Below are 25175 nucleotides of genomic sequence, written 5' to 3'. Positions count from 1 at the left end.
ACAATGTATAAAAGATAAACATACATATTTTTTACTTAAAAAAAAAATTTATATGTGTCATATGAAAAATTTTCGATTTTTCTTACAAATAAAAAAATCAAAATCTATAGTTAAGTTCAATATTTTAGTATAACTTTGAACATAAATTAGAAAAAATTACTACATCATTTTAAACTCAAAGTTTAAAAAAAAGTTTTACAAAAATAATAATAGTGCTAAATTTTAGCTGCAAGTTTAGCTGCAGTTTCGAAAAGATTACATGTAAGTTTATGCAATAACCAGCAGTTTAAATGTACATCATAAAAAGATAATTAATACTTACATGCAATCATCAACAGATTAACGAAAACATTAAGCTTATCGATGAGTCAGATTGTTAGTTAAAAAGAAATGAAACGAAATTCTCCGAAAAAAAGGTACTTCTAATGAAAGGACACATTTCTAATATCAGGAATGCAAAAAAAAAAGTTTTTATCGAAATTTTAATTATAAACCCCACATATACTTATCAATTCATTTTTGTAAATACATAATAGCCTACGTCACAGAGGATAGAAAAAAATATGTCATTTTGAAATTCCGGGACAAAAGCTGATCGAGAAAGAGGTTGGTTGTAGAGGTGCTATCGCAACTAAAGTGGGATGGAAAATTGTCGCTTTTGATGGAAAATTGTCACTGTTGAGGCAACTTCAAACAACAAATATGCACTTAACAATTTTTCAATGCTAAAACGTAGAAATAAGCCATAGTAAGTAGTTAGGTATTAGCTCGGATGAAAAAAAAATATTGCTACTAAAACGTGGCTACCGCGAAAAGATCAAGTTGAAATGGTAACAAAGTTAAAAGACGAAGAAATACGAATATTTTCAGAAATACTTTTTTCAATAATAAAAATCACTTTAAGATTGAAATTGTAATTACCATTAATGCAACGCTATCACAAGTAGCGAATCCAGGCTCTTTACCTCATTTCTCTCCCGAGACAGAAACTCTCGAGACATACAAAGCGAAGTCCGTTTGACTCTGAGGGAGCAAAACTGTTTTTTTGAAAATACTTTTTATACGAATGTAAAAGGTGCGAAAGCAAATGGTGGTGGCAAGTATCATAGCAGCAGTGCAATTCAACATTCATTTTGCATTTTAGTGTGCCAACATCATATTTATCTTTATCAAAAACCTTTATTCTTTAACGCAGCGTCGTTGATGCACTTTTGAATTTGGTAGAAAGAGAAAAGAAAATCTAAAAACAAAACTAAATTAAATTCGATCACAGCAATAGAGCTGCTACGAATTTTTGTTCAAATTATTATTGTTCCTGTTGACTTGCTGGCCTTCCGCGGGGGCCGCGTTGCCACCGGCAGCCATCGTGTTTATTGAAGCATTACTTCCAAACATCATTTGCTGCTGTTGTTGGGGGGCCTGGAACCTTCCGTTGCCAGGGTATCCGGCTTGCTGCGGGTTGTTAGGGAGGACTTGGTTCGGCTGAATAACGTCGCCACCAGAAGCCACGGTCGTGATTGGAGGATTCGAGTAGTAAGCCTGCTGCTGGTTGCCCGCCTGGGTAAACATCGGTTGCTGATTGGCCGCGGTGGTCATCAGCGGCGGCTGATTGGAGAATTGGTTGTTGAAGGGCGGCTGTTGGTAGTAAAAAGCTCCTGGTTGGTGGCTGGTGACGTACTGATGATGGAACTGGGTGTTGATGTGCATCTGGGATTGTGACGTAGTGTAGTTGCTAGGCTGCTGGGTGTATTGCTGCTGCTGCATCACATTGCTAGGCACAGATGTAACCATCATGTTGCTAGGGGCAGTTGTCTGCTGGCCTCTGGTGGCCGAAGCCTGCGACGTTTGCAGGTTTAGCTTGTGCGAAGATCCACCCTTTAAAAAAGTATGTATCAAGTTAAAACTTATTGATTTTGTATTATAGTTTTTGTTAAGGCATTTCTAAGTTGTCAAACCGAAATAATCAGCTTATTTCAACCTGAGTTTCTCCAAACATCTTAAAAATATTTTGTTTATGCACAATTGGCATTTAGTATAAACCTGAATCTAATTTTTTCTTAACATAAATAACTTAAACATAGTTTGAAGTTTATACTTTTAGACTTTCTTTTGTAAGACAACATGAAAACACAACTTTGATAAAGTGGAAAATAATTAGTAAAATATTAAAAATGTAATAGCTTGAAATATCCATCTTTGGAGCAGATTTCATTTAATTGTACTTCACCTTTCACATGACAGAACAACTGTTCTAATTATTTCTTAGCTGCCTTATATTTATTAGCTTTTTATTCTTAGTCGGTTTAAACATCTTCAATTAATGAAATAAAAAAGTGAGTTACATACTCAGAGCTGCCAAAAGTTTTTTGAAATTTTATTCTACGTTTTATAATTTTCTTACAGGACTTTTTAAGTATTTTGTCCATTTGTAGAATAAAATGAAGCTAAAGGTAAAAAACTGTATCAATATTATAAAAATACTGAAAAGATACTGTAATGTTATTTTACTTGTGTTTTACAATAAATAAAACTTTAAATGATATAAAATAATTTTTATGTTTATATTAGATTTTTTGTACCTAACCAAAGTTTCATGTTACATGTAAAAATTGTTCAAAATTCAAAGTCTTTCTAATTTTTTTACGAAAACTCACAAATTCCAGGCCTTTCAAGGATCCCAGGTTTTTTTGGCAACCCTGCATACCATTAAAACAAATTAAGTTAACTTTATGATTGTATGTAGACAGTTACAATAGTTTTAGGTAGCAATAACAAATTTCATTGCACATTAACTCAATTTACATACAAAAATATTTACTACCAGAGATAACCTTTAAAAAAGCCAAAATGGCAGGGGAAGAAAAGGTTGCTTTTAAAAACGGTTTTTAGCGCACACCTCATTGACAAACGTGATTTGTTACTGATACAGTGAAACAGTTCAAACGAAACTCACCATCATCAAACTGTTGGAGCTGGCGTTCGCGTTGAGCTGGGCGTTTTGCTGCTGCATCGCCTGCGCTTGTTCTGTTGCAAAAAAAAACTTATATGGAAGTGTTTGGCTGGTTTTTGTTTAACTATGTTTAATTACAATTTGGTAGCTGGCAAAAAAATTGGTTTAGTCAAAGTGTAAAAAACTTTGCAGATGTACACACATGTGTGATGATGTACATGTGTGACATGTATTCACGCATACTCATGTATTAAACAAAATAAATGATAATTTAGTCTCAATGACATGTTTCCAACTGTAGAACAAACAGTAATTTTTATCAGTTAGATATTTTTATTATTGTATAATTTATAAACTGTATGTTTTTAAATACTTGTACAACTTTTATAAAGAAATCCTTTAATCAAAACTGAGTTTTTTACTTAGATAAACAGTTCTTACCATTTGGAAACTCTCTTACTTAATCTTAATTTAGAATATCGATTAAAACTACCGATTTACACAAATAAATATATTGGTATTTACGTATAAAAAATAAAGCATATACACACTTAAGTGCATATACTTCTTAGAACAATTGATCTTAAAAACCCTTTATAGATACAAATGCAACAATAAACAACAAGTAATTCTAATTTTTCATTTATAAAAAACAATGCGCCACATATTTCCTTTTTGAGAAATTCAGCTTTTTTTTTATCCATAATTTATAAACAGCTAAAAATTGGAAACAATAAAAGTGAAAACTAATGGAAAAAATGGAAACTAAAAAATACTTTTATGAACAGTCTGGCTTTTAAAATAGTAGGTAAAAAAAAAAATTGTATCAAATAGACGAAGTTGAACCGGCAAATTAAAGTTGTAAACTTAAGTTCAATAAATATAAGAAAATTATAAAGTTATACATTATATAAACTTAATAAACTTTAGAAACAAGTAGTCATACATTTAGGAAACAATGACCATCTAAAAATTTTTTTTACAAAAAACTAATAGCTTGATTTGCATCAATTAATATCTTTACCTTCTCTAAAACAGAATTAAATATCTATTATTATTCTATTTAAATATAACTTATAACCTACATTTTTATTAGTAAAAAATAAACATTACCTTAAACTGGGTTTTAATTTTATAGTTTATTACATAAGGTACATAATTCAATGTTTATTTAAACATTAAAAAAAACTAAGGTCAAAAGCTTTAAGCTTCAAACAAGAAACTAAATTAACAATATATTAATTGAAAACTTAAATTAATGGTTATAGTAAAGTTAAAATATTTTAAACTCAGTATAAAAACAAGATTAAAATTTTGAGGTTTTGTTAACATTTAAAATTCTATCAGAATTTATTATTGCTAAAAATTTGAAACTATAATGATGTTTCAACAATAACAGACTAAAAATATTTTTAATATAAACGTTTTCAAAAACTACCAATTTACTTTAAACTTAATATTTTGTAACATTGTAGAATATGCCAAGTTTCTTGATTATAAAATTAAAACTACAAACCTGGTTTAAACTGCATGTAATATTAATTATTTAATTAACCATATTTACTACGAGCTAGTTAAGTAGTAGTAGTGGTTTTTTTTACAGTTTTTTTAATAACTTACATATTGTATAAAATAGGTTTTGTAATACTATTTTTAAAGGTATTAAACATTCCTTATAGTTAAAACAGTTTTTGTTAGTTTGAATATTTCTTTAATAATTGAATTTTGCCTTTCACTTTATAACACAACAAACTAAAATTTACTTTATTTTTATACTATAGCTTTTATAGGTCTACTTACTTCATTGTGTTTAGATAGTTTACACAAGAAACCTAAAATCCAAGTCATAAACTTGAGCTTTACATTATTCATTATTTACTTTATTTCACTTGAAAACAAAGAAAATTGAATAAGAGTTGGTTGGAAGTTTATGTAAATGTTGTTTCTTATAACAAAAGTTTTATTAAGAAATTATATTTCATAAAAAAATATTATTAAGAAAGTTACCAATTAAAAAATGTCTAAAAATATTCTTTATATAAAACATATTTAACTTATCAAAGAAAATACTTTTTATAAATTTGTATTTTCTTTAGATAAAACATATTTAAAACTAAAAATATAGTTGTTTTTATAATGACCTGTCTCATCAATATACGTATTTTAAGCATTACTTACGTATATTTTGTTATAATGAACATTGATTCACAATAAAGTAGCAATAAATAGCATTCTGGAATTTAAATTAAAAAATTTATATTACCTGTTTTATTTTATAAGGCATGTGCAAAATCTATATATACACCAAATTCTTACAATTTTAATGTTCTAAAGTAAAGTTTAAAATTATTTGAACTTTATTTATAAACATTTCAAATACTGCATAAATAACTAACGTAAGGTGACTTGAGTATTACAAACGAAAACAAAATGTATTTTCAAAGTTTACTTTCAACAACTTTTAAAGTTAAAAGTTGACACTTAAAGCAACCAAAAGTTATTCACAAAACAGAATGCTGCATTCCATAATGTCATTAAAACTTGGTAGAAAACATAATTCTAAAATTCTATTCAAGGCAAGTATAAACATAAACTTATAAGGATTAAGAATTAAAAGTGTCATATGGTTGCAACCACAGATAAGTTAGATAAATCATTTTAATATTTTAAAGAAAAATGCTAAAGTAATGTTTTATTAATTACAAAATTTAAATTCCAATTTAAATTCACGTGTTTATACGTTAATACATAGAATTATTAAGACTAAAAAAACCATTAAGGAACATACAAAGAAGAGAAGGTAAAAATGTTGCATAAATTTCTGATAAATCTTTTCCTTAAAGTTTATATTCGCCATCGCCTTCTTACTTTGGGAACTAAACTTAATATAAGCTGTAATACAATAAAAAAAATTGTATAAATTTTATTTTTAGGTTTTGTACGAAATAACTGAGTATTCATTAATTAACCCCTGTGTATACTAACTTAGTTATAAACTAAACATATGAATGCATATAAAATTTTATTGACTTTTATGTCAAAGTTTTTTTTTTGCTGTTTTAACTTAAAGTTATTGTTTGTAAGCTTTTATGTTAGATAACAAAAATGGAAACAAACTTTGCAGTTGTTGGTTCGCTTGTACGTTAGAAGGTTGTTGCGGCTGTCTTTGTTGCTGTTGTTAATAAATCACTTAATACCGCGTAGTAAGTCAGGCTATATTATAATTTTCAATTTAATTTATTGAACCACCGTAAAGCAAAAAATTACTACTACTCTACAAAACAACTTAAAGGAGATTCTCTTTGCCCTTAAACTGAATCACGAAGCCTCAATTAGTACTAACATTTTTTAAACAACTATAACTATATAAATAGAGTTATGCAAATCAAATATTTTATTCGCGACCGGTTTCGGTGGCAAAAAAATTGCGACCTTTCAAGCAAAAATAAAATATCGAAAAGGTCACAATTTTTTGCCACCGAAACCGGTCACATATAAAATATTTAATTTGCATAACTCTATTTAAATAAGCTCTTTACATCCCATAAATTGAGCATTCTTTTTAGGTAAGGCAAATAACTATATAAACAATGATAACTTATCAAAATGGTGACAATAAAAGCTCTACTCAAACGTGTATCAACTGAGGAACCTGAAAGTTGACGGGCGGTTGCTGCATTTGCTGGTGGGAACTCGTCTGAGTCGGCTGCTGATTTTGCTGCTGGCCCGACTGCTGTTGCTGAGACTGCTGCTTCTTCAGCTTTTCTTGTTGGTATTGAGACTAAAAAGTACGACAAAATTGTTAAATTGTGAATTGTTTACCAAATAGTATTTTTTTAATTCTTACTTACTGCCTTAGTTTACGCTGTATATAAAATTAATAAGATTGAAGAAGAAAACGTTTACTAAAACAGCTTAAAGTTTTGAAATAAACAATAACTTTTAGTAGTTAAGTCTTCAAGATGTTAAACAATTTTTTTACACAAAATCATATGCTAACAAATAAGTGAAAAAAAACTTTAGATTACCAACTTAAATTTCCGACTACTACATTAAGACTTAATCAATATTTAGTTAAACAACTTGAATAAGATTTAAAAACTTCGTTTGAAAACACATATTGAACTCAATGTATATTTACGTACTGATTTATTGGATAAGTCATTTTTGTTTATAGCAAACAAATTCCACCCAAACAAAGATACTTTGTATAAAGTAAGAACTAAATTGATATGAATCACCAATGTTTCTATTTATACTACTCCTTGTGAAGCAACCACAATAAGCAGCATTTTGTTTTAAATAAAGTATCAGTAATATTATGAAAATTATTACAAAACATTTCCTTTAACAAATGAAATTTAAATGCAAGATTGTATTGCTTATCTTTAAGTTATACAATATTAAATGTAACTTAATTCTCCTCAAGCAAAACAATAGTCAGTTAAAACTATTTTCAAAGTGGTTACTGGTTAGTCATAAATTTTATTGAATAACTAAATTTTTAAGAAGAAAAATACTTTTGGTAATTCAATGTGTAAGACTAAACATGTGACAAATCAATTGATGATTTTACACACGCAACTGGCTAAACATTAAGCATATTTCATTTTCTTGTAACTGCTGCAAAAAACACTTACATTTACGTCATTTGCGACTTACAAAATGATGTTTTTTGAGGAAGTAACAAAAAATGTGCTAATATTTACAAAGCAAACACTCTCGCACGAAAAAAGCTTTCTTTAAAAATTTCTTCCATGCAACCGAAACGCATATTGTTCATTCACAAACCATGAACTCCTTGTACTTGACCGGGTACACGGTCGCCATGGTTTCCGGGGTCACCATGCCCTTGAGCACCTCCAGCTCCATCTGCAGCTTCCAGTTCCGCTCCTGCAGGTAGTTGTTCTTGCTCACCAGCTCCGCCATCTCGTACCTCACCGACGCCGTCAGGTGGTGCTTCACCAGGTCCTGAAAAAAATGGATTTAAACAAAATTAGGGTTGAAAAAAGGCATTTTACTAAAGATTTTTGGCTTTTTGAGAGAAATTTTTTTTTTAAGCTCGGTAGCAAGTCCTAAAAATGCATTTTTGTTTATTATTTCTCACAAAATCGATCAGGGTGGTGCTTTGCAGTGTCCTGGAAAAAGTTAGAATGATTACTTTTTGAATAATCATCTGAAAATCGTTTGTTTGAGTTCGTAAGTTAAAACGTTGTACTTGGCAATTTTTTTGAATGCTAGTTACTTTCGTTTGCCGAAGAAAAATAAGGAAATTACTTTGAGATATTTATATAATATACTCATGAGTACACCATCAATAAAAAAATCAAACAGTTATAATAGTTTTTTTTAACCCTAACAATATATACGGTTTTACGAGAATTGTTAATTCAAAGTGATTTCAATGCCAAACAGTCGAACATTTAAGTAAAAACATCGTGTTTGAAAATACTCAAGCAACGAATTTCGCAATGGCAGCTTGAGAAAGTCGTGACTAAATTGTTTGTAATTTGTATGAAGAAAAATGGTGACATTTTTTTTGATTAACTGCTTTTACACATGTACATTTTTCGTACTACAATCCTCAACAATGCTAATAACTCTGATTAAGCTTCACAATTCTTTAAGTCAAAGTAAAATTGTAAATACAGCTAGAAATTAATTTTCAAAAAATAACTTAAAGGAAATTTATTGAATAATTTAAGTTAAGCTATTTTTTTTAGTAACTCAAAAAATTAATTTAGTTAGAAATTAGAATAAAAATCACAGTTGCCAATAACTTTAATACTTTTTTAAATCCAAATTAGTAACGCACTTGTGTGCCGTTATTTATTTGAAATAACACAATGATATGTATGTTGAACTTAAATATTTAACAAATTTAAGCAAACTACTATTGCTGTGAGTAACTATCCTTAAAGCTAATGCTAAATTTCATCAAAAAATACATTTTAATTAAAAAAAGTATCATAAAATGTTTAATAAATTTAATGATATTTATTATAAAATTTTTATTAAAGCTTGATGACATTTGAAGGGCAAATTTATTTCTCTTACAAACAATCGAAATTTTCTAAAACAGTTGAAGGAAATTATCATGACATAATGCCGTTCTAAACTTAGTTTTAAAAGTATTGAGAAAAAGCATAAAATAATTTCAACTATTTTATGTTATGAAAATATAAGGCTTTTGAGTGCTCCTTATTCAAACAGTTTTTATGAACCGTAAAAACTTTTATATATGGACCTATTTATATCTACAGTGGATACTTATTGTTATAAATTACGTTTGATATCCTTGCTTTTTTTTCAAACTTACTTATTAAACAAAGCACTCAAAATTAAAGATTCAAACCAAGAAATAATATAAAATCATTTCAAATTTAAAATTCAAGGTAAATTTCAAAAGCAATGAAAATTTCAGCTTCAAGCACACGTAATATCAAAGGCGAAAAGAAAAACCAAATACGCAGTGCAGTTTGAAACGCAGAGCATTTCAAAACGTCATATTCGCTTACATACACACACACACAGCGCTCTCAAATTAAGGCTGGCAAGTTGTGCGCGGTGGAGCGGAACGAATTTATGGCTTGACGTTTGGTACTGTTTAGTTCGCGTCTGCATTTCAATCAGGTCTGCTTGAGTTGACATCTTAATTTGACTTGGAAACCATCATTCAGGAAAATATTCATCTGATACAACGCTGTTTTGGTTGTTTTTAATGCAAAGAAAAAGAACAAACTGACAAGTTTTAACGACAACAAAAACAACATGTCTCGAGCATAATAAACAAAGTAACGTGGAATTGGCGCGAAACTTGAGAGTCCGGCCTTGGCGAAAAGTGTTTCACAACAATTTAGTATTTTTTAATTCCTTAAAATATACTTCTAATTTAGACTTGGGACTTAATAAATTGTGGACTTCTTGCTTGTTTAATTAATACAAATTTATTATTTTTTATCCTACATTTCTAAACTAGTTTTTTACCTAATGTGTAAATCATATTTACAAAAAAGTAAAAATAAAAAAAATAAAGTACAAAAAAAAATTAAATTCAAATAAAAAGTATTAGTGTTTTTCTGGTTTTAAAAATACTGGAGTCTTTAGGTGCAAAAAACTTTAAATAAACCAGAATGGAATATTAATATAAAGTTCTTCATCAAAACCAAATATATGAATTTGACAAACTTAATCATACAGACAGTCTTAATAAATTTTAAAATGTTAAATAATATTTTTAAATATTAACTAACAACAAATGTTTATATTGTAGTTTTTATAATATTTAACTTCAATAATTCAGCTTTTTATAATAGTACCAAACTTTTCTGATGTTTTTTATACCTATGAATTTTGAATGTAAACTTTAAAGTGATAAAATTAAACAAAAGTAAAAATTTGTGGAAAAAATCCCAATTAATATTTCATTAGAATTTCAAAACTTCATAAACTCTAATTATTTAAAACCTGCTTGTAAAACTTAACTCCAGAAAAAATACTTTTTATGATTGTGGAACACATTTTACCTAATTAACATTTTCAAACTAACCAAATATGTGTTTAAAATATTTTTTAGCATAAAAAAAGTTTTGTTGAATATTATGAGCACTCCACAAGCTTTATTAATTTTTTTTGTACTTTTTTTTAAATTTATCTTTCCTTTAAAACTTATACCATATAATCTAATGTTATATATTTTTTTTTAAAGCAGAGATGTTTGAATTATTATAAAAAACATATCTTATAGAGAAACTTATATTGGCTTTAATCTCGTTTTATCTTAATATAAAGATAAATACTTGTACATATTAAAAGCATTTACAACTGTGTAGACAAGTAAACATTACTTTAAATTATATATAACATATAAATTTAGCCTAAAGGTCCTTAGAAAGAAACATGACTAAAAAATTTGGTTAGGACATTAAATCATAAAAACATTTTAATATTTGACTAAACAATGTGTTAATGTTTTTTTTTTTGACGAGTTGCAGATTATAGGGTATGCCTTTAATCAAACTGTTTAAACAAACAGACAAGCGTAAAGGATGTTTAGCTACAAAAATGACCTTTTGAAGTTTTGATCAAACAAACAATGCAGATTTCAGTGGGATTGAATTAAGTTGTGCACACAACGTTCGTCAATTAAATCGATTAACTTACGGAAAACCGAAATGTTAGTGAACCTGGACATTGCGAAATGAGTTAGAAGAAAAACCACAAAAAGAAAAGTATGGTTGTAAATTACTTTAATGTTCCAATATTTGCTTTCACTCAATTAAAAATAGAATGTATTTAACAACTTCGTGATAAATTAATACAATACTTTTAAATCTTTTTTTTATATATTTATATTATTCTCTACTTAAGTTTTAAATTTATACACATGACAACCTGTCTTACAATTATTATTCTTAATAGATCAATATTCAAAAGACCATAAGTATCCTAATACTTAAACCGCAAGTTCTCAAACAAAAATTATCTGCTGTAAAACAAGTAATAGACTAAACTTAAACAGTGGGCTCTAACATAAGCTTTATAAAAAGATTACTCTTTAGAGAACCAACAACATAAACAATGTTGAACGAAAATATTTCAAATACAAACAAATGTTTAAATTCATTACTTCACACGGCTTTAATATTTGAACTAACCATGGCTTGTTCAATTCTGTTTTCAATTCTCACGCTACGCTGGGCCTCCCTGCAAAATTAGGTAAATGATTGAAAGTAAACTTTGAAATTTAAAAAAGTAATAACATTGTCTTTTACGTTGCATGATTTAAGTAAAGTAAATTTAAATTTAGACAAGAACTGCTTTAACTTATTTTTTAATTGACGCAACCAAGAAATTAAAGATACTTTTTTATAATATTTTGCAATATTAAATTGAAATGAGCTTTTGAAAAAAAATGCGTGAAGCGAGTTTTTCAATACCAAAGACAGACTTGAAATTGAAAAACAAGCAACAATAGTTTTTTTAAATTAGAAACATCAATAACCGTTGTACTAATTAATAATAATACATTTATCAATAATTAAGTATACATAGCATCGATGGTGAGCAGTGAATAACTTTTAATCCACCAATCAAATGTCACATGAATCCGAATAATTACAACTGTTGTTATAAAATTCAATGTTAATTAAAATCAGTATTGCATCGATTTAAAAAAATAGTTTTTTGAAATCTGTTTCAGCTCAACTTGACAAAGTCTTTAAAAACAATTCTTAAAAATCTTGTTAAATTCTCTCAAAATAAATCTAATAATGCTTACTATAAAAAAAAAAGAGTATTGTATCTTACAAATATTCAAGCACAACTGTAATAAAGAAAAGTTTGTTAACTTTTCTATTTACTTGAAATTAAAACACAACACAATGCTTTAAATAGAAACTACAAGTACAAAACAATTTTTAATAACTAAAAGTAATATTTTTATTAAAACCAAATACCCTTAAAACAAAATTCTAAATATACTAATACATCATTTCTCTTATTTACTTAAGTAACATCTATTCTAATATTAAAGCTACAATTTTAATAAAAGTTAAAGCAAGTAGTTCAGGGTTGCCCTGTAAAATTTTTCAAATTTAGCCTGACTTTTTACGATTTTGACCGATTTAGCCTGACTTTTACATTTCTCTTATGTACGCGTTTGAAGTACGCACTTCTATTTAAATACGCATTCTGAGTACGCATATTTTGATAAATACGTATTTTGAGTACTTAATTTTGACAAGTACGCATTTTAGTACGCACTTTTCATTCAGTACACATTTTTGAACCAGAATAAAAACTTCTGTCAGGTTTCTTTTTTTATTTAAACTAGTAATTTTTAGCTACAGACTTTCTTTGAGTATCTAATAAAAATATTATTAGATCTTAAAACTTAATTAAACAAAAAACAGTCTGATTTTAAAACTTTGCAAAATAGACTTTTGTGTATATATCTAAGTTTCACTATGGAAGTGCACTTGCCACAGATCAATAATACTAAAAAGATTACATATAACAACTACTTGTTCAAATAGGGTATTAGTCCAACATGTTTCTAGGAAAATTTTGAAAATTTACTGTTTGAAGGTTTTGGAATTTAATGATTTTGTAAGTAAAATTTTAGTAAAATTTTGCAGTTTAAAAGAGTTTTTGTAATTTTTTAAGCATTTTAAGGCTTTGAAAATTAAAGAATTTCGTATAATAGAACTGACAAATTCTGACATTTTGCAATTTTGACGTAAAAAACTAGCTTTTTGCCATTTTAACCTTGAAAACTGACTTTTGGTCATTTTGACTCCAAAAAAAACTGACTTAGCCTGATCCGTGGTAACCCTGGTAGTTAAAAAAATAAAACATCCTTTATTAAAAAACTTCTGAAGTAAATAAACTAAAACTATAAATAAATCTAAACTGTACCTAATTTGTTCGGCACTTTCTTCAATAATCGTCCTTAATTGTTTTATACATTTGCTGTTTTTCATAGTACTCTAAGATTAAAAAAAAACTTTCACAGTACTTAAACTACTTATAACAATAATAAATGACAGAGCATATAAGGTTTTTATTTAAACTTAACATGACTTACCATGACTAAATTCTACGTTTTTCAACTAAGAATAGTGACACACTTAGAATACTCATATATAAGTTCATATGATTAAGGTTGATTAGTTTTTTGCTTTAAAAAATTAACATACTAGTTGGTATTGAATTAAAGGATAAAACATAAACCCGATATAACTTATTGATACATCTTTGTAAACCTTATAGACTAACATTTTATATTTAATTTTTCTTTTGTAAAAGCTTACTATGTTAACATTAGAATGATGTTTAATTTATGTTCATTTAAAATTATAATGGGACCTTACTAGAATGCATTACATACATAAAATTTAGTAAACTTTTAAGGTATATTCAGTAGAAGTTTATAATACAAATGTATGGAGGAAAAAGTATGACCGATATTCTTATAATTTTGAAAAATTTAATAAAAGTTTATCTTCGCCGTTTTATAAGCATTTTACCTTAATCGTTTGAAAAACACTCCTTGCAATTAAAAGCAATTTGAAGCAGGCAAATTATTTGATTTCTTGACCATAAATTAATTTTTTTTTGTGAATAAAAAGTATTTTTAGTGATAAATTTAAAAAATCCTTTCTAGAAATTATTAAAAACTTTATAAAGATTAGAATGGAAAAGCTTTAAAACAACTGGTCATAAACTGTAGCAGATAGATTTTTAATTAATTTGTATTTTTCAACCGTTTTAGTGGTCGCCTACCATTAAGAGCCTATTGAACTCTTCAACTTTGATCGCATTATTTTAAAACTAACTTTGAAATTCAAGAAGAGTAAAAACTAGTAATCTACTGGATCCACTATCCTAAAATTGTTAGGATCCTAAATGTTTTAAGTTTTTAGAAAAAACTTAGTTAGCATTAATGTTTTTAAATGTTAAACTAGGCATTAGTGTGTTGAGCTATCTAAAATGTTTAACAAACTGAAAAACATCCAGAGTTATCATGAGTGTACTTAGTATACTGAGTTTGTGGCTGACATTCTTGTTTAATATAATAACTATAATACTTTATATGTATATATATATACAGGGTTTCCACTCGTTTTTTCAAAAATGTTTACAGGCTTTCCAGAGTTCTTCCAGTTTTTTTAAAGTACACACTTTTGGGTCTATATTTAGTTTAAAGTTAAGTTTAAGGTAAGAAACCGTGTTAAATAGCTTAAAAATATTGAAAAGATACTATAAAGCTACTTTAAATGTGTTTTTTATTAAAAAAATTTTTCATGATGACTTTTTTTTTTATCTATAAGATAAATTTTTTGTGTCAAATCGAAATTTTACTCCTGAACATGTTGAAGTTCTTAAACATTCCAAGTTTTTTAAGTGATTTTTGTTCAAAATTCCAGGTTTTTCCAGGTTATTTTTCCAAACTTTTCTAGTTCCAGGTTTTTCCAGATTTCCAGGTAAAGTGGCAACCCTGATATATATAGAAAAAAATATTTAAAATATTAGGTTATTATTGCTTTAAAGGCAGCAGTTGTTCAACATTATTATTAACTTTAATTTTTAAGAAATAGTTTATACTAATACATACTTTTATTCATCTAAACCAGGGCTCAAAATAAATTTATTTTGTAAAATGAAAAAAATTTTAATAAAAAATTTCGTTGAACAATTGCTGCCTCTTTTATTGAAAATTAGGACCCAGCTGGATCTGGATCTTGGATCCGGTAGATCACTAGTAAAAACCAACTGGTAACATCGCTATTAATATGAAACATCGAGACTAATTTAGACTAGAAAAAGTCTAATAATGAGTAATGACTGTTTTCTTAAGGATTGGTTTAAAATAAAACAGCACAGCTTATTATATCGAAGACTGTATTTCTATATAAGCCTAAACTGACGAATTAACTCTCGAATAGGAGCAATAATTAAATTAAAAAGAAGTTAAATTTCTTAAACAAATAATTACACTAGTTACGACAATTTTAATTCTCACAGTAAAACATATTTTGAAGAAGCAGTCATTTATGACGCATCAAAACGTGCAATTAAAATACTACAGGTATCAAATAAAATGAAATTTAAATACTTTACAAACATCTCAATAGAAGTAACGATAGGACGCTTTGTATTTTGAAAACCATTCGAAACACTAAGTTTTAGAACGGTTATAATATATACTACCTAAAAGCTTCATCAAAAAAATATATAATTAGTTTTTTTTTAATATATTGTAAACTTTGATTCAGTTGGCAGTATCAATAGAAAACAAAAACTACTTATTGGTTGAAATCAAAACCTATAGAAAAGTTTGTAGCAAGGAAATGTAGAAAGAGAATGTTTGTAAAATGAAGGGATTAAATAAAAAAGTAAGAAAGAAAGAAAAAACTCACGAAAGTTGATGGTGGAAAATGTCGTTCACTATCTGGCCGATGTGCCTGTAAAAAGAAAGCGAAAGAAAAGAAAGTCAGTAGTTTAGAGAAAAGATACATAAAAAAGAGTGATAATAATAATTATGGAAAGCAAATTTATAAAAGAACAAAAATTTATAATAAATTTGAAAGTATTCATATATCATATTCCTAAAAATGAACTTAAAGGAACATTTTTTCCACACACTCAAAAATAATAATTTACTCTATTTTCCAAGAAACTTACTTATTTGAGTAGAATCAAGATAATAATGTGACTTATAATATTATACAATAACAAATTTTAAGACATAAATTTGTAATTACTACATACCATAAACAAAATTAAAACACTATACTTAAAGTCAGAAAATACTTAAATTAGATAACTTCACGGATTATTTAAACAATCAAAACTCTTACTTTTCATTTTTGCTGCCGTCCTGAGCGAAGAACTCGAAACTGCTGGAAGGCAAGCTGTTCATCGGGGTGGTGCTGCTGTTGGTCGAGGGGGTGGGCGGGGGATTGTCACTGCTGCCGTATCTGTGCGCATATAATCCATCGATAAGCAAGTAAAGTGTACAGAGTCATGTAAAGTTCGCTAAAATATTAATTTAAGTATTATTTCAAATTATTAGTTCTAAGCTAGTACATCTGTTAAAAAGTCAAAACTTGTTGGAAATAAAAACGCATACAAATTTTAAGCCAGAACGAAATATTTAACTTATAAAAAGTACAGCTTTTTCACAAACACTAACTCGGGATGGCTGGCGCTGAACGGCATCCGCTGGTGGCCGGCGTACTGGAAAGCCAGCGGGTTGGTGGAGGGCGGCAGGTAGCCGCTGTTGTAGAAATAAAAGTTGTTGGGCGGCTCGGAGTTGGGGGGAAAGTTGACGGAGGAGGAGCTTGCCGAGTGCTGCACGGTCTGCTGCATGTTGGCGGGGACCTGCTGCTGAATGTTGTGCATCTGCATCTGGTTGATATTCTGCTGCATGCTGTGCTGCTGGTGCTGCACTGTGGAGGTGTGGAGCGAAGGAACGGACTGCGTGGGATCCCTCTGCTGCAGCGAGGAGCTGGAGTCGGAGTGGGGGAGGGTGTAGGAGCTGGAACTGGCCACGATCTGAGCCTGAGGCGGTTGCTGGGGCTGATTGCTGGTTGGCGGTGGTTTCTGCGCGTCGACGTTTTGGTTCTTCTGGCCGACCTTGTAAAACAAAACAAGAGTTTTATCAATTGGCTTAATCTTACTTGGCATCATTGTTGCATGAGCTTAAAAATTAATTAATTAAAATTTTAGAGTTGAAATGGTTTATACATATACTATAGTTCAAATATATTTTCGTTTCACAAAAAAGTATGAAACGTATTTCGTTTTAATTTTAAGACTCCAATAATTCTATGCAAATTTTTGTTTTTAGTAGGTAGCGGCAAAAAAAGTGCCTTGATATTCTTTAAAGTTGGAAAAACATACCACAGAACAACAGTAAAAAATTAATCTAAATTAAAAAAATCAACCAACTTTCACGAAGCTGGAAGAGTGGGCGACGCCGGGCAGCGACGGCAGGTGGAAGTCCAAGTACTCGAAGCAGTCCCACCTGCCCTTTTTCCTGCTGATGGGCAGGCTGTTGTAGCTGGTGTCCTTCTTGACGAACTTGTAATTCCTCAGGTTCTTCTCCTTCGCCACCGGCTGCTGCTTCTCCTGCTGCTGCGCTGCTGAGCTTGAGGCGTTGGTGGTTTTGGAAGGTTGCAGGGGCGGGACGGCGGAAGGGTTGGAGGAGGGCACCTGCTGGAACGACTGCCTGCTTTCCAGCGGCTGAGCGGCTTGCTGGGAGTTCTGGTGGTTCGTTGCTGAAGCGTCTGGTTTCTGTGTTAAACATTGAGTTTGGTCTGGTCCTTAAATTTACAAGCTACTTCTACTACTGGATAAAAAAATTGCTTTAAATAAAAAGTTTTTATCACTATTTTAAAGTTTTAAATTATACCAACAGTTGCTTTACACAAAAAAATAGGATCTAAGAGCTAAAATTTGACTACAGCAATCAGACTTAGTTTTAATTCAATAGTATTTAAGGTAATAGCTAATTAATAGTTATAAACTTTAATGAGTAAACATAATAAATAAAACCTACTGAAAAAAATATATTTTTTGTTACAAAAGTTAACACTTGTGAAACTAAATTTTAGAAATACTTGAATGAGTATTAACTAACAATTAAAATAATTTTGAATAATGAAAATTACTTCTTGATCAAAACAGTCATATATATTTGAAACTAAATGACTTAAGCATACTTTTTTTAAGCAACACTAACAAATAGAAAATGCTGACTTGACTGTTGACATTCCTTCAACTAATACAACTTTCAAAGTAACGTGATACTTATTTTATCTTATATTTAACTTTAACATTGTTGTCACACGTTTAACCATACACAATGCACAAATCATATAAATTATCAACTGTATAAATTGATGGTATTAATCAACTTTAAATAGATTTACAAGTTACTTACAGTAATACACAACAATAGCAGTAATCTGAGCTTGTAGAAAATATAATGCCAACTAGTAAAAACAAAGTTTAAACAAGTAGTCAACAATCTTAATTTTAATTAAGACTTTTCAATGAGCTAATTAGCTTAGAATAAATGCATCAGCTTGTTGTTTGAATATTAAGTTAGTGAAGGTGAATTAAATCATAAATACACGAACTTAAAATATTTAATCTTTAAAGAAATAATTCTATTGACTTTCTTTATTAAGAAATAACTTGTACGTAAAAAACATATTTTCAAAAAAAATATTTTATAAAACTCCGCGTTTAGAATACTTAATATGTATTTTTACATTTTTAGAACTTAAATTTATTATGTTAACAAACTTTGTCCTTCTTTCAAAAGTTCCATCAACTCTTTATTTTGATTATTATCATTAGATGTTTTTAATCTAGCAACTTACGTGTTATGGAAACTAAGATAGTTATACAACAACCTAAAATACAATAAAAATAACTTTTTTAACTAAATATTTACTTACAAAAAAAAGATTAAATTAATTTGCTTGAAAATAATAAAAACCGCAATAAAATATCATCGTACCTTAATTAAGGTTCAAAATATATAATACATTTATTAAAAGTAGTTTGGTACAATCAATAAACATCTGTTTCTAAATTATCATAGCTTAGCTAAAATAAGTACTACCTATAGTATTTAAAATATATCTTTAAGAATGTCTGATAGAAAAACAAAAATACTTTCATTTGAGAAATTATAAAATCTACATAATAACAACTTCAATAGGGCTCGAACATGCTATAATTATTAATTTTAAAATAAAAATCTTTAAATTTCAAAGTATCAAGACTAAACTTAAACTGTCGAAAAAAATAGATGTATCAAAGAGTGTTTTAATCAAAATACACAAGTGGTCTTAAACTTTTCGTTTTTCCTTTTAAAAAGTTTTTGTTTTGGCTTTTCGGTGGCTTTTGTAAGGTTAAATAATTAAAACAATGATAGTGGTGTATGAGTTTAAAACTTTAGTAGAGACCTTAGCAAGGTACAGTTTTAAAAATATATATAAATTATACTAAAATTTATGTTGTCAAATATTTAGAAACTTTTTTTGTTTATAAATGAAGTATGTAGCAGAATGAAAAATAAGGTGACTAGAAAATAATTATTTTTTAAATAATAAACACTGCTTCTTTTTTTTTAATTTTCAAATTTTGTAAAACATACTTTATTAAAACAACTGTTTTAAAAGTTTATAGTTTTTGTATAAATAAGTTATTGGAATGTACAAATAAATAATATAAACTTAACTATAAAAAAATTATAGTGTGAATGTCCTAAAAACAATTTAAATAGTATAAACTGTATACTAATAACTGTAAAGAACATAATGTTAACAAAGAAATTTAAGTTTAATTTTACCATTTGCAGGATTTGGAATTTAATTTAGTAAGTAAATTTATAGAAAAATTTTGCAATTTTAGTCTGACTTTAAAGAATTTTTTGTTAATTTTTTACCATTTTGTAAATTAGAACTAAGAAATTCTGACATTTTGCCATTTTGACCTAAAAAAACTGACATTTAGCCATTTTAACCTAAAAAACTAGCTTTTGATCATTTTGACCCCAAAAAACTGACTTATTGTGACCCATGGCAACACTGAAAGCACGAGAATGTTATTTATTACAGATATTTAAGTTTAAAAAATTTAGTAAACAATAATCAACTCTTATATGGACTATAATACTAATGTTTATAAACATCATATTTGAAGCTTAGAAAAAAAATAAACTTAGACAAAACATACTTTTTTAAACTTTTCTTTTTTTAATCATACTACTTATATAACATGACAGTCTAATTACGCTTTAAATCATGGTTTTCCAAACTCATTTTTATAATTGGCCCCTTGGCAGAAAATTTTAAAGTAGTCCCCCACAGAATATCTTGTGAAACTTTCTAAATTCTTTATTTTTTCTAAATATTTTTTGAAACTACTCCACAAGCTTCTAAATAGAGCTGAGTGATTTATCAGCTGAAACACATTTAATTTTTATTATACTGCTAATGATTAAAATTACTACAATTTTGCAAACTCAGACTTTATGATAAGCAATTTTTATTTTGCTTATTTACAGCACAAACAGATATTTAACTTACAATGATTTTATCTGTAGGAGCAGCTACAACTTCAGCAGCAACAGTTTTAGCTGGCATTTGATTGGCCACAGAGCTTTCCAACTGCAACATGGCTGTGGCAGTGTCTTCTGAAGCAGTGCTCTCTTGGTCATGATCAGCATCCGTAGTTCGGGAGTATGACAAGTCAGAGTAGGAGGCGTGTGAGACGTCCATATCATCTGCACTTTCATCTCCATCATCTTTCACTCCAGTGATGACAAAAGCTCCTTTTTTCTTTGGTCTAAAAACAAATAAAACTAGATTTTATACCTACATTGTGAAACTATTTCATTTGCATTATATATTTTGAAAAAAATTAATAAAATGTGTAAATGTAAATATATGTTAATATGTATTACCCTTTTAATTACCTTACAAGTACTTATGTATGTATAATTTTTTAATTATACAATAAAAAACTAAAAAATTAAATTTAAATATTCAAAAACGTTTTTGATTAATCTAAGCACTTTCATGGAGCCTAATTATTACAAAAGAAAAGTCATTTAAAAACTATGTGGTATGAATTTTTAGAATAGATTTAGAAGTTAGGTAACTTAAAAAATTTTAAAAGCTACTTTAATAACTGAATAATGTTTAGTACTTTTTAATTACTTAGATGAATTTTAACTATAGGTTAAGATTCTTACACACTTTTCAGCTTTATATTTTAATTTGTTATTCACTTGAAAAAAAAGTTAATTTTTCAATAAACTGATGATGTCATTTTTACTACTAAAATTCTATTGACAATGACATTGATGTAGTTATATTTTAACCTTTATCAAAACCTGCAAACTATACTAAAAATTAATTTGTTTTACTTCACAAAGATAATTCATACTAAAATATTAAAAATTTCATAAAAGTGAAAAAATATAAGACTTTACTAAAGTCATAGTCAATAAAATGATTTTTAATCAAATTACATCATAAGTTTTTAGTTATCATATAAGAAACCAGTTTAATTTTTTTAAAGAATGTCTAAATCAAAATGTAGAAATGAAAAAGTCTGTGGGACTGTTTTAAGCAGACCATATGTATTTGAAAAAAAACTTTAAGTACTCAATTTATTAAACTTAAACATTTTTGTACAAAGTTACCTACAAGTATAACTGATAACAATAACAAATTAAAGTTTTTATTTACTAACACTCATAATAAACTAACATTGCAGACTCATGAACAGGGTCAGAAAATGTAACAGTTTGGTTTTTAGATACATTGTTGGGAAGTGGTTTACTTTGAGTTTCTGGAACAACTGGTTGCTTTTGAGAACCATTTTGAGTTCCATGGTTGGCTAAAGGATTTTGGTTTGGTAAAGTTTCCATCTTATTAAAAAGCTTTCATCTTACAATAACCTGACATATGGTATACATTCATTCAAAAGTTTAAATAAGTTGTATATACAAAACTTATTTAAAAAGGTATACTTAAGTATTAGTTAAATTCAAATTAAAAAAATTGGAGTTATGTGTCTAAATATGCATATAAAAATAAAACAAATGAGAAATTTAAAGCAATGTAAGCTTTTCAAATTATATAAAGGTAAAACAGCTTTGAATATATTTTAAAAAGTACTTCAATATTTTTTTATAAACATTTTGAAATATTACTGATTATTTCAACATGTGGTTGTTAAATAACCATATCTGGGTAACATATAACAGTTATTTGAGAAATAACTGCTAATTAAAAAAAATATAATAGATACAAGTTCAATATTTTTTAAGGTAAAAAAACATCATTCTTAAACTCAAACCTTTGCAACAATAAACGTCTTTTGGACAAAATTGAAAGTGTTACATCATGTGTAACTTTACCTGCACCATTTATGATTTATTTCAAATTAAGGCCACAGTGGATACTGGAGTCCAGGGGCGTAGCGTGGGGAGGGACACTGGTGCATGCGTGCCACCCATAAAAAGAAAAATGTAAAAAAAATAATGTAATATCTTTATCCTTTATAGTTTATTTTTTCTGCTTAATTTGCTTTTTTTCAACTATGTTTATCTAGTATTCAAAAAGTTAAACGAAATTTTGAATACCAATTAGTGAAAAGTTAGGAAAGTACATGTTATTACTCATTATACTGATTTGGTGCGTAATTGCAAATGCGCACCAGTGTTAGTGAAAAACTCCATAAGGAAAAATTTTATAAGTTCATTAACTTCATAAGAATTTAGACTCAAAAAGTACGCAATTAATATAGCGCACCGCTGTAGTATAACCTTATGGCAGATTATTTTTCTACAAAAAGTTTACAAAAATATGCCATGCTTAAAGAAAAATTAAACAATTTTCAATTTTTTTTTATGCTACACTGCTAAGACTACTGCTAGTTTTCTGAACTTTATTTTTGTAAACATACAAGATAAGCGTGTCAGCCTATGAGAAACAAATTTTATTTGTGATTTTTATTTTAAACAAATACAATCAAATGAATTAAATTTAAAAAGTATACTTTCAACTATTTTACAAAGTTGTAATAAACTGTAATAACAGTTATAAAATTGGTCTATTTTAACTTCTGTGTGACTTTAATAAAATTATGTGCAATGAGGTGTTGTTATAACTGTTGTATTGTATATTAAAGAGATTGATATTTTTTTCGTAAATAAAACAGATACTTTCGTTTTATTGAATATATTAATTTTTAAAGATATTAAGTTTACTATAAGTAATAAAATAATTTTTATTTAGTAAGTTTATATTTCTGCAAGTATAAGTAATTCTAATGAAATATATACTTTTATTTGATTGTTTAATTTTGTAATAAAAAAATATTTTTTAAAACAGTTAACGAACTTATTTTACTTAATAAATTTACTTCAATTATATTACTTATAAAAAGTTTTTTTATAACTAATTACAAAAGTTTTAATTTAGAGGATTTTTTGAGAAAAAAATTTGCGCACCCCCTGACCAAAATACCATGCTACGCCACTGGTGGAGTCCAACATATTTTTGAAAAAAATAACATTATGAAAGCTTCATATATAATCTAAAAGCCGGTTTTTACAGAATTTAAATTTTTTTATATAACTTCTGATATATTGTAAACTTTATAAAAAGTTTCTAATACAAATGTATGAACCACAAAATTTTCAGATTCAGTTTTCCAGGATATTTGAAAAATCACTAAAAATCTATCTAAAAATCTACTCAGGAAACATTCCTTTTTATAGTTTAAAAGACTTTCATTGTTAAAATTTTAAAAATATATAAAAATATAAATTTAGATTAAAAATACAAAAAAAAACAGATATTTGTTTTTAATTATATGTCTAAAAATTATAAAAAAAAGTGCATTAAATTGATTTAAATATTAGTAATGGACTTTTTGCAAAAATTTGAAAAGATTGATTAATAAATGAAGGAGAAAATACATTTTTAGTGAAATAGTCTTTTTTGCTATTTTGGTTTGCACCTTCCATTAGGATCCTATTGAGGTCACTGACTTTGATTGCTCATATCTCAAAAACAACTTTAAAAATGTTTAAGAGTTGAAAAATTATTATTGCTCAGATAATACTATACAAAACAAGATCAACTTGTAAAAATCAATGTGGACCCCCTATGGCCAAAAACTACTTTTCAATCAATAAAAAACCCATAGTGGTAGATCACTTGAAGAAAACCCACAAGACTGAAATCTCAACAATTATAACCACCAAGTGTGGGAAAATCATGAAGCTCAAATCCCTAAATAAGTAAGTAATCACCACAACAAAATATCAGACCAACAATCAAACCATATGATCACTGCTACCAGAGTGAACCCACAATGACTTGTTGACGAAATATAATTAAATAGTATTATAACAAACACATTAGTCTTTATAACTATTCTTAACAAAGAATTAACCAATTTTAAACAAATATTTTACTGTAATAACATTAATAAAAATTTTAAACTATTCATTGTAAACTAAGCTTGAGAATTCACAAATTTAAACAAAATGAACTAGTATATAGAAAGTTATTTGTATTTGAAAAGAATGTAATTAAAAAAAAACTTGATTTAAATGTCATAAGAACTTGCCTAGACTTGGAGAAATTATAGACCAGCATGAGTTTTGCAAAAAATAACTCAAACAAATCTGTTTTTTTTTAATAACCTGAAAAAAAAGTCAAAAGACCTACATAGGCTTGAGTTTTATAAAGATTTTAACTAGCCTGAGTGTGAGTAACACTATAATAATATGTTATGTTTAGAAAATTAAAATGTAATAATTTCAAACTTTTAATTTAATTTTGTTATTTTCTTTCAATTTTGTTATAATTTTTTAATTTGATCTTGCTATTTAATTGTGAGCCTGACAATACAAATAAAAATCATAACCACCCATGATAATTGAAAAGATAATAAGAGATATAAACACTACCACACTAAGTTTACAACTAAGTCTTATCTACAAACTTAGGAAAAGTATGTTTTTTGTTTTAAAATTTAAAAGTCACAAGTTATCTATAAGAAGTAAATTTTGTTATGAAAACTTTCCACCACAAGCCAGCTATTGGATTTAGTGTTATAATGTTTTACATTACAAAAAAACTCAAGTGATTTAGATTTACTTCTAGGTCTATAACCT

The 25175-nt window shown here is 27.6% G+C and overlaps 1 protein-coding gene across 1 annotated transcript; it reads right to left on the bottom strand.

Moving 5' to 3' along the window:
- Positions 1 to 284: 284 nt before the first annotated feature.
- On the bottom strand, positions 285 to 21911 carry LOC145848390 (uncharacterized). Its single transcript, XM_082953882.1, has 12 exons — positions 21751 to 21911; positions 20563 to 20821; positions 17408 to 17752; positions 16650 to 17092; positions 16315 to 16434; positions 15874 to 15918; positions 11608 to 11656; positions 7742 to 7921; positions 6603 to 6731; positions 6068 to 6122; positions 2954 to 3024; positions 285 to 1875 (listed from the first exon to the last, which is right to left on the bottom strand). The coding sequence occupies exons 1-12, from the start codon at positions 21909 to 21911 to the stop codon at positions 1285 to 1287; spliced, it is 2448 nt and encodes an 815-aa protein (XP_082810008.1). The 3' UTR covers positions 285 to 1284.
- Between the last annotated feature and the right edge of the window lie 3264 nt (positions 21912 to 25175).

The sequence above is a fragment of the Thalia democratica genome, unplaced genomic scaffold, assembly GCF_965202585.1.
Source record: "Thalia democratica unplaced genomic scaffold, ktThaDemo2.hap1.1 HAP1_SCAFFOLD_1376, whole genome shotgun sequence".
In the NCBI taxonomy this organism is placed as follows: domain Eukaryota; kingdom Metazoa; phylum Chordata; class Thaliacea; order Salpida; family Salpidae; genus Thalia; species Thalia democratica.
The sequence above is the reverse complement of the archived record's forward strand: the minus strand, read 5'-3'. Positions and strand labels throughout refer to the sequence as shown.